Here is a 10,783-nt window from a genome sequence, read left to right on the forward strand (position 1 = left end):
GGAAGGCCCTCTGTGAGGTGGATTGATTCAGTGACTGGGATAATCGGGATGGGAGTGTCAGAGACAGTGCGATTGGCACAGGACAGAGCAGAGTTTAGGGTTGTCGTACATAGGGTCGCTATGAGTTGCAAGCGACTCGACGGCACATAACAACAGCAGTGAAATCTGCAAAGGATATTTTGGATTTATTTTTCTCCATGAACTAATACATGGTTGGTGTGCTTTAATTCTCTTTGCTGTCTTTATTGACTCATCAGTCTAAAGGGAGTTCTTATGCCCTAGTGGTAAGGAGATTCTCTGCAATCCTAGAGGCACACAGTTTGAATCCACAAAAGTACACTTTGGGAGAAATATGGACAATCTCCCACATGAGAATTGTGCTGCCTCTGAAACTCTGGAGGGTCAGCTTTTTGGTTGGTATGGTAACACAACAATGTAACAATAATCATTTAATTGGGGTGGAAAACTGATCTATGTTGCATATTCTGCATTACCCATTTCAGTAGGGTCAGATGTGTGGGAGACAATGAGGTCTCAGGATAGGACAAAGTTCAGAGCTGTTATTCATAGGGTCACAGAGAGTCATAGTCAGCTCAGTGGCACATGACAACAATTCATTTTAACTAATCAACCTACCAGTTAGGCCCTCAAAATAAAACAGAAATGTAGTCTACTTGATTTTGTAGAAGGTGAAACCTCTTCATTTTTCTTTTAATATCCATGTTGCCCTTTTGTCCTTAGAAAACAGTCAAGAATTTACTACATTTTTAATGATATAGTACATACGGTTTCAATTGCTTGCCAATCTAAAGGTGAAAGGTTCAAATCTACCCGTTACTTTGAGGAACAGGAGACTTGGTGATGTGCTTTTGTAAAAATAACAGCCTAGGAAATCCTGTTGGATAGTTGTAGTCTATCACAGAGGATTGCTATGAATCTGACTTATTTGATACCACACAGTAACACTGCTATTTGAAAACTGACATGATTTACATTTGTGAAAAGTAATGAATGACAGTTTGTTAGTTGTTAGGTGCCATCAAGTCAACCGAGACTCACAGTGACTATGAACAATAGATCTGAACCTTGCCCTATCTTACAGCAGGCTCGTTATCTGTCATGCTCACATTGATTATAATAGTCCCTGTTTTTGTCCATCTTGTTGAGGGTTTTCCTCTCTGTCACCAACATCCCACCTTTCTTAGCATGATACCTTTATCTAAGGACTGCTTCTTCCTGAAACTGCCCAAAATAAGTGAGACACAGTTTCACCACCCTTGTCTTTAAGGAGCACTCTGGTGGTTTCATTCATTAATTGATATATTGTAAATACTTTTTTTAAAAACCCATAAACTGCCTGTAGACATGGACTTCATCTGGTGAACTATACAGGAATCAAATTGGCTAAATCTGTGGGCAGAGATACTCTAGAAACTATTCATAGTCAGAAGAAGGCAGGGGCTGACTGGGAAAAGACCATCAATTCTCATGTGCAAGTTCAAATTGAAGATGAAGAAAATTAAAATGACCTTGAATGTATCTCCACTGAGTTTACAAAATTATTGCAATCATAGATTTGACACATTGAACACTTATGCTTGAAGACCAGACAGAGTTGTGGGATAACATCAAGGGCATCATCTGTGAAGGAAGCAAAAGATCATTATAAAGATAGGAGCAAGAAAATATTAAAATGAATGTCAAAAGAGACTCTGAGACTTGGAAAGAAAAGAATACAAAGGAAGGGAAAGGAATGCTGAGGTAAAAAAGCTGAACAGAAGATGTCAAAAAGCAGTTAAAGAAGGCAAAGTTATGAAAAGTGCAAGGAGTTGAAATTAGAAAAACCAAAATGGAAGAACACACTTGGCCTTTCCCCAACTGAAAGAACTGAAGAACAAATTCAAGCCTTGAGTTGCAATCCTGAGGGATTCTCTGGGCAAAATCTTAAATGATGCAGGAGGAATCCAGAGGAGAGAGAATTACTTGACAAAAAGAATTGCTCAATATGGATCCATGCCAGGAAGTATCACCAAGAACCAATGGTAGGGAAGAAAGCAGAACTGAGAATCAATTGTCAAGAATCAATGTTAAGGAATAAAGAAGTTTAGTCTTCACTGATTGCATTAGCAAAAAATAAGGCCACAGATGACACTAGTCATTTGAAGAAATAGCTTGCTCAGGTTCAAAAAGGATACAATAGACTTTGTTATTGATAGATATTGATAGACAAAAAGAGTTGAGAGCAAGAGAGAAGGAAAGAAAGAAGGTGGTCCAGTCCCAAGAATTGAACAGGCCTTTATTGCATGGTCTGAGAGGGACACCAAGTAACTGTGCATGGAGAAGGTAAAAATGGCAAGAGGGCAGGCAAGGACAATTCCTTTTTATAAGGGCTTTTAGGGAGGACTAAGGAAGATGGTATTTTGCTTGGAATTTGGGGTTAAGTCCTGTTAATTAACTTGAGTGTGGGCTTTTGTGATCAGGCTCTTCAGTTACCTTTGACATAAGGTTTCTTCTAGGAGTGATCAGGCCTGGGGGAATGGCAATATTCTTCATTTATTGTTTTTCATCCTTTTCTAATTTGGTTTAAATAATATGGTATTGCTCTTAAGTATGCTTACTTTATATCTAGTGATGTTGTATACCATCCAGTTCAGACAACTTTTAGCTGACCCTCTAATGGGTTTTTAAGAGGCAGTAAATCACATGGACATTGCTCATCTTTCAAGAGCTCCTTGTGGATTTGAACCACATCTCTTTGTGTTGACACTACAACGCCTTACCACTAGGCCACCAGAACTCCCCTCTATACCTAATATGATCAAAAGAAGAACAAGGAAATCTTTTGTGGAGTACCATGGTACTCCTTAGAGGAAAGGGTGATGAAACTTTGTATCACATACTTTTGGCATGTTGCTAGTACAGACCAGTTGTTGGAAAATGACATGCTGGGAAAGGTAGAGGATCAGTGAAAGAGGAAGACCCTCAACAAGATGGATTGACACAGGAACTGCAAAAATGGCCTAAAAGGCAAAGGTGGGGCAGGATTGAACAAGTTTCTGATGTGCTGTGCACCTAATAACAGCACTGTAGAAAAAACTCATTGCTATCAAGTTGGAACCAACTCCTATGTTTTCTGGACTGTGGATCAAATGGGAGATTTCTTGTCTTTCTCCTCTGGAGCTTCCAGTGGATTCAAAACAACTGTGCCACAAAGATCCTTATTTAGATTGAATCCTTCTTTCAGCAGTCACTGGAAAGTGTACTTAAAATCACCTAATGGGCTAATTCAGTCCATTTCTTGGAGATTGGTGACAAGTTCCTAGGGTGTTGCACTACTAACCCAAAGACTACTCATGTATGGTAGTTCAATCCACCAGTGACTCCACGGGGGAAAGATGAGCAGTCTCCTTCCGTGTAATGAACAACCTCAGAAATCCAGTAGGGTCAGTTGTGAGTCAGTTCCAACTTGACAGCAATGAGAGGAAGTTAAGTTTATAAATATTATCTACTGTGACATAGGGGACTCTGGTGGCTTTATGATAAGGAATTGCACTGCTAATCCAAAGGTACATGGTTTGGATACACCAACTACTCTGTGGAAGAAAAATGGGCAACCTCCTCCTTTACAGTTTATTTACTAAAAACCCACTGGAATAAGTTGGCTTCAGCTTGATGGTACACAGTACCACCACCATAACGTGATACAGTATGTTAGTAGGAGAACAAATTTCCTGAAATTATGTTTCAGAGGAATAGTACCAAAGTGATAAGGTGTTGAGGTGACTGTACTTGCCCTTATGTGTTCCTAAGCTAGAATCCTTGATTTAGAAAAAATACAAGTTAACATCTTGAGAGAGTATTGATTAATAGTCTCTTAGCCTCTTAAAACTACTTGAGATAGCAGATAGTTGAAGACCAGTATTTCTCTCAGGCTTTGACTTATATTGGCCTCCAATTCAACCTTGAGTTGATTGTTGTTACTGTCAAGTATAACTCATAGCAACCCTGTGAACAACAGATGTGAACCCAGTCTCTAACACACTCCAAACCGCTGTAGTCACTGTCAGTTCACCTGGTTGAAGGTTTTCTTCTCTTTTCTCTAACCTTAGCTTTCCCAAGCATAATGTCTCTCTCCAAGGAATAGCCTCTGTTAGTAATATGCCCAAAGTATGTGAGGCAAAGCTTCATCATCTTGCCTCTTAGGAGCACTCTGGCTGCACCTTCTTCAGAACCTTTTTTTTTGGCTGTCCATGGGATATTCAGTATTCTTCTTCAACAACGTAGTTTAGAGCAGTCAGTTCTTCTCTTGTTCATATTCATTGTCCAGCTCTCAGATGCATAGCAAGATGATTGAAAAGACCATGGCCCAAATTAGGCACACCTTAATCTTCAAACTAACATCATTGCTTCTCAATAATTTGGAGAGGCCCTTGGCTACAGTTACTCCCGGTGCAAGGTGTCTCTGATTTTCTGACTGCTAGTACCAAATGCATTGATTATGGATCTAAGTAAGATGATGTCTTTGTTCTTAAATCTTTTCTCTGACATAATGTTGCCTATCTGTCCAGTGGTAAAAATTTTTGTTATCTTTACGTTGAGATGCAATCTGTATTAAAGGCTGTAGTGTTTAATCTTCTGCATTAAGCATTTTAAGTTCTCCTCACTTTCAGCAAACAAAGTTGTATAACTTGTATAATGAAAGTTATTGGTGAGTCTTCTCCAATCCTGATGCCATATTCTTCATAAGAGACTTGCATCTTGAATAATTTTCTCAGCTGGCAGATTGAATAGGTATGGAGAAAGGATACAACCGTGATGTACATCTTTCCTGATTTTAAACCATGAAGTGTTCCCATTCTATGTTTGCACAGTTGCCTCTTGATTTAGATATGTCTTTTGCATGAGCACAATTAAGTGTTCTAAGCTTCCTAGTCTTCTCAATGTTAGCCATAATTTGTTATGATCCACACAGTCAAATTCCTTTGCATAGTCAAAAAAGCACAAATAGACATTCTACAGCTATTTTTTTGCTTTCAGCTAGGATCTGTCTAACACCAGCGACGGCCTCTGTTGATTATTTTAATTAACTCAAGATGGGCATAAGAGCTCATGAGTTGGTTAAATAAAATAAAAGGCCATTGAGTAATGGCTTACCTCTGAGAAAAGGCCAGTGAAATGGTATTTCTCACTTGACAGAATCTATTGATGTGAAGAAATCTTTAACAAAACTGTTAATGTTTTAAGTTTGGATGGGAATTTTAGTTGCACTGCTATCCCAAAGACCACACCTCTAAGTGTCAATCTTTTCTCATTTCACTTATAGCCATGGAAATATAATAGTCAGCCATTATTTGGTTCTGATGACAAAAAATTATGTTCAGAAAAACTCACCCATCAGGTGATGATAATTTCATTGTATTTATTGTTTTGCTGAAAGTAAGGAGGGTTTGAAGCACTTGCTGCAGAGGATCAAGGAATGCAGCCTTCCTCGTAGATTATGTCTTGATGTCAAGAAAACAAAGATTTGTACCACTAGACCAATAGACAACATCATGGTAGATAGAGAACAGATTGAAACTGTCAAAAATTTCATCTTACTTCGATCCACAATTAACATCCTTGGTACCAGCAGTCAGGCAATCAGGAGATGTATTGCATTGGGAAAGTGTGCAGGTAAGGACCTCCCCAAATTATTGAGGAATAATGATACCAGTTTGAGGACTAAGGTGCATCTGATTCAGGCTGTGATCTTTCTGGTCACTTTCTATGCATCTGAGAACTGGACAGTGGACAGGAATGACAGAAGAAAAATTGATGCCTTTAAGTTGTGGTGTTGGAGAAGAGTACTGAATATCCATCCGGTGGATGGCCAAGAGAACGAATAAATATGTCTTAAAGAGGGTGCAGCGGCATGCTCTTTGGGGCTTCCCATACTCTGGGAATTTTGCTAGGAGGGGCTTTTCTTCAGAAGGGACTGTAGTCCCTGAAGAAGAACACCATGCTTGGAAAAGTAGAGGATCACCAAAAAACTGGAAGACCCTTGATGAAAAATGGCTGCAATAGTGGGGTCAAGCATAGCAAAGATTGTGAAGATGGCAGGAGATTGAACTGTATTTTCTTCCATGGTTCATCAGTCATTAAGTCAAGAAGAACTCTGTCGCCTTCTAAATGAAGCAACAACATTGCATTGTCTTTAAGCTGTTGTATTTCATTACTCAGGTACTATTTTTCAAGGAAGATAAAAAAATAGTAGAGAATCTTTAAAAACCAAAGCTACTGCAGGAGAGTCAATCCCCCCTCAGCAATGCTGTAGGACAGAATTTAACTAACTAGAAGGCTTCCAAGACTAAATCTTTAGGAGAGCAGACTGCCTCATTCTTTTACCATGGAATAGGTGGTGGAGTTGAATTTGAGACCTTTTTTGTTACCTGCCCAATGCTTAATCTGCTACGCCACCAGAACTCTACTGGAGACTTCTACTATGTTTGTAACTAAAACGTGATTGACCATGAGGCACTTGTTTACAGTTAAGTGCTGGGTACATTAAATTCTTTATACTTTCCCTTCTGATTTTATCTATGTTTGAAATTATCCATAATAAAAAAAAATTATTTGAACACTTTCTTGTGAATGATGATTCAAAGTTGAAAATGAGATTGGTTCAGTGACTGGGATAATCAGGATGGGTATATTGGAGACAGTGTGATTGGTACAGGACAGAGCAGGGTTTAGGGCTGTTGTACATAGGGTTGCTATGAGTCGCAAGCAACTTGATGGCACAAAACAACAACATACTAGTATAAAAGACCTCCAATATAGATTAATAATAAATTAAAAAAAGAAAAAAACAACACACCAAACAGCAAAGTTCAGAGTAACTTCTCCAGTGAGAATCTCTGGGAAATAAATTTGAAAAATAAAAAATTTTGGAGTTGAGAGGAGGGAGGAAATTGTGCAACAATGAGTAAATTAAAAAATGAACTGGAGGCAAGGGAGGGAGGAGAATGTGCAGCATTGAAAAACAAGGAACTCATGCAATATTATTCAAAATGGGTGACCCTGGAGGATATTATGCTGAGTGAAATATCTCAGTCACAAAAATACTGCATAGTGCCACGTTTGTAAAACAACTGACATTGGGGTTGTGGGGAGACTGAGAAAGATGGATTAAATATACTGCATTGAAACAGATGAGGGAGAAAACTGTTTAAAAGGGATATGTGATAAGATATTGTCATAACAGGAGTCCAGAGCAAAAGCTGCATAGTGGAGTAGACATGGGGGGGAGGAATTGTAAAACAATGGGGGAACTTTTACTTTTCAAAGAGAAGAGTGTACTGGGGGGGGGAGAGATGGGCAGGGAGAAAAGTACAACAATGAATGAATGGAAATCCAAAGTCTAAATTTTCATTAAAATTAATAAAAAAATGATAAAATAGAGAAGACACATAGAAAGCATATAAAATTGCATAGTGTATTTTCACACTTTATGACAAAAGATTATTTCTTTGTGTAACAGTAATTTTCAACTGAGTTGGTTTGTTGTTTTTTTTAAAAATGTGTAAGGGGGAAAAATTTGGACTACCTGCGAAGCACCAATATTTAACATGATTGGCTGCTAATTGAAAGATCTGTAGTTCACCTTAGAAGAAAAATCTGGTGGTCTGTTTTCGACAAATGAGCCACTGGAAATGATAACAAGCAAAGTGGTGTACATACAGGTTTCATCAAGTTATAAGTTTTATATTTTTATACCTTGTAAAAAATATGTGAATTTTATTATGTATTTAAACATCATTTTAAATTTTAAGATTATAAAGTTAGAGACATGTAATGAATGTAGTTGAGGGTTGACAACATTCTGTGGCTTTTCTGCTTATTCATAAATGAGTAATTTCCAGAATTAAACGCTTCTTAACCACAATGTTGCAATTACTGCTTTTTTTTTTTAACTAATAGAACTGTAGGTTACTTAAAAAATAAAGTAAGCCCAGTGTGAAGCACTTCAAAAGAAGACAAAGGTTCTCACCACAGGACCAATTAACACCATAATAGATGGAGAAGAGCTTGAGATTGTTAACACTTGGTTTGGCTTTACAATCAGCACTCTTGGTACCTTCAGTCAGGAAATCAATAGATAAATTGAATTAGGAAAATCTGCTGTCAGAGACCTCTCCAGATGCTAAAAGAACAACGATGCCAGTCTGGAAATTTGGATGTGCCTGATCTAGGTTATGTTTTTCACAGTTTCTTGCTATGTATCAGAGACCTGGACAGTGACAAAAGATGACGAGAATAATAAATGCCTTTGAGTTGTGCTGGAGAAGACCATTGAACATACACCATGGTGAAACCAGGTTGTTCCTTGAAGGCGAGGATTTTGAAGCTCTGTTTCACATTGGGCTTGTGGCCAGGAGGGACTGGTTTTTGGACAAGAACATCATACTTGGAATGATAGAGGAATGACACAAGAGAGAAAGACCTTAGAGGAAATGGATTGACATAGTAACTAGGGTAATGTGGGTTGGTGTGTCAGACAGTAAGATTGGTTCAACATAGGGTAGGGTTCAGAACTATTGTGTGTAGGGTCACTGTGAGTCACAAGTGACTCAGCACATAACAATTGTGAAGCAAATGGCAGGAATAATCATTAAATTTGAATGCAATTTGAAGCTCCATCTGACATAATTTGGGTAAGTGGCTAGGAGGGACCAGTCCTTGGAGAAAGACATCATGCTTGGAAGGATAGCACAAAAGCAGAAGACCCAGAATGAGATGAATTGAAACATTAACTTGGGTAATAGGGATAGGTTTGTCAGAGACAGTGAGTTTGGCTCAGGAGAGGACAAAGTTTAGGGCTATTGTACATCAGGGTCGCTATGAGTCACAGTCTACGGCTCATAACAATAAAACTAAGAATACTATTAAAATAACCTGAATGGAAAATTGTTTATGTGTTAGTGTTATATTTTTATCTGTTTTGTGTTTCCACTTTATTTTAATATCTAGGAATTTTATTCCATAACACTTTCCAAACATATTTTTCTTTCTTTATTTTTATTATCATCTTTAGAGACTTTCGTTGCCATCAAGTTAATTCCAAGTCATAGTTAACCTTTTAATACCTTAGAACTTCTCTATATAAGTTTCCAAGGATCTAAGTAAAAGCAGACTCTTTAATATATCTCTCGTAGATTGTGCCATTGTGGTGAATTAGAACCACCACCCTGGAATATAGCTGGGAGCTGTTTGGTAGCAGTTAATTCATTTCTCTGAAGTCAGAATTGGTTTGTAGCTGACCCTCCATTGGTGTTTGAAGGCTGTAAATAACATGTAAATAAATTGCACATCTTTTTCCTATAGTACAGCTAGTGGATTTCAGTGGCCAGGGAGGTGCCCTTTTTGAGTTAGCAGAGCAACTCCCTACAGACTGAACCATCAAAGCTGTCTTTTGGCAATAATATCCCCCCATGAGCTGTACTATAAACAATCTTTTTTGACCCCTTGTTAATGGTTTGACAGGAAAACTACCTCATTCTTTGGGTTCAGCCTTCCCAATTCCAGTTTGACTTAAGATTCTAGGAGCTGCCACTGTACCCCAAATACTAGAATAGACGTACACAGTCTGATCTCAGGGTATTTGTGTGAGTTACCGCTAAATCAGCATCTAGTCAATATGACAAACTTTAGACATTTTGCTAGAAGCTGTTCCTTGGAAAGGTTGGCAAAATGAAGACCTTCAATTACATGGATTCACACAGTAACTGCAGCAGTGGGCTTAAGTCAGAAACGATGAGGATGGCACAGGATAGGACAGGGTTCAGTAGGGTTACTGTAAGTTATAATGAACGTAGTCAGGGCAGGTATCGTAGTATCCCTGACTCATCTGCCAAGATACTTTATGCACACCTATACTTTCTACTTGAGGTTATAAAGTTAATCCTAGATAATTCTGTCAGGAAGCCAGTATTATTCCCCCATAAACAAATGTGAGTACACATAATCATACTTCTTCCCATAGCTTCCTTACCTGCTTACAATGTTTCTACACAGACACAGCCTATTAACTTACTATCTTAAGACGTTTTTCATGTATTTATCTTTTGTTTGCCAGTTGTTTTAGTTCCCCCTTTTATTTTGCAACAAAACCAAACTGACACTTGATCTGTTTTTCCTGTTTTATTGCATACCTCAGACAACACCAAAAAGCCCTTTATGGAAGAGAAAGGAAAGTATTAGAAAAAATTCAGACTGAAAAAAAAAATACTAGTTTTGTTAATGTTTATTTGCAATTACTCAGTTTGAACAGTTTTATCATGTCTGTTGCCATATATGTAATAGTTTATTAGTAGTGCAGTACATGTATTTCATACCTGCTTAATATGGCTCTCTTCCAGAAAATTTAATAATTCAAAAGCATTCTCCAATATTCTGAATTTCTTAGGACACATACTCTTTAGTAATAGTGACTTTGTAAACCTGTCTTAAGTAGTTTGAATGTGCTCTACAAAGAGTGGTCAAATTCCATGTCACCCCTTCACTAAAAAATGGCTTTGCTGAAAATGTTTAACCCATGATTTCAGAACAAAACCATTTAGTAAAGACTCAAGATTCAAAATGCAAAAAATAAGAAAGCACATGCTAAAATGCTATTTCTGGGACCCAACCACTCATTTTTCGCACAAGGAACCAAAGTGTTTCCCATCTAAATCCTTGCAGGAAAATTTTGTTAATATTTGTATTTACATATACATATATGTACATATACATATATATGTGTGTG

At 37.8% G+C, this 10,783-nt stretch overlaps 2 protein-coding genes across 2 annotated transcripts in view; one reads left to right on the forward strand and one right to left on the reverse strand.

Moving 5' to 3' along the window:
* The window catches only part of PRPF40A (PRP40 pre-mRNA processing factor 40 homolog A (S. cerevisiae)), an 80,192-nt gene extending 78,992 nt beyond the window's left edge, over positions 1-1,200 (reverse strand). The window contains exon 1 of the mRNA XM_006880777.1: positions 1,186-1,200. Coding sequence (XP_006880839.1) covers positions 1,186-1,191 — 6 coding nt within the window. The 5' untranslated portion in view covers positions 1,192-1,200. The remainder of the gene's footprint in view (positions 1-1,185) is intronic.
* Positions 1-10,783, forward strand: part of ARL6IP6 (ADP-ribosylation-like factor 6 interacting protein 6) — a 58,577-nt gene that overhangs the window by 14,990 nt on the left and 32,804 nt on the right. The gene's annotated exons all lie outside the window — the stretch shown is intronic.

This window comes from Elephantulus edwardii, unplaced genomic scaffold, assembly GCF_000299155.1.
Source record: "Elephantulus edwardii isolate Elephantulus edwardi_28Jun2011 unplaced genomic scaffold, EleEdw1.0 scaffold00010, whole genome shotgun sequence".
Lineage (NCBI taxonomy): Eukaryota > Metazoa > Chordata > Mammalia > Macroscelidea > Macroscelididae > Elephantulus > Elephantulus edwardii.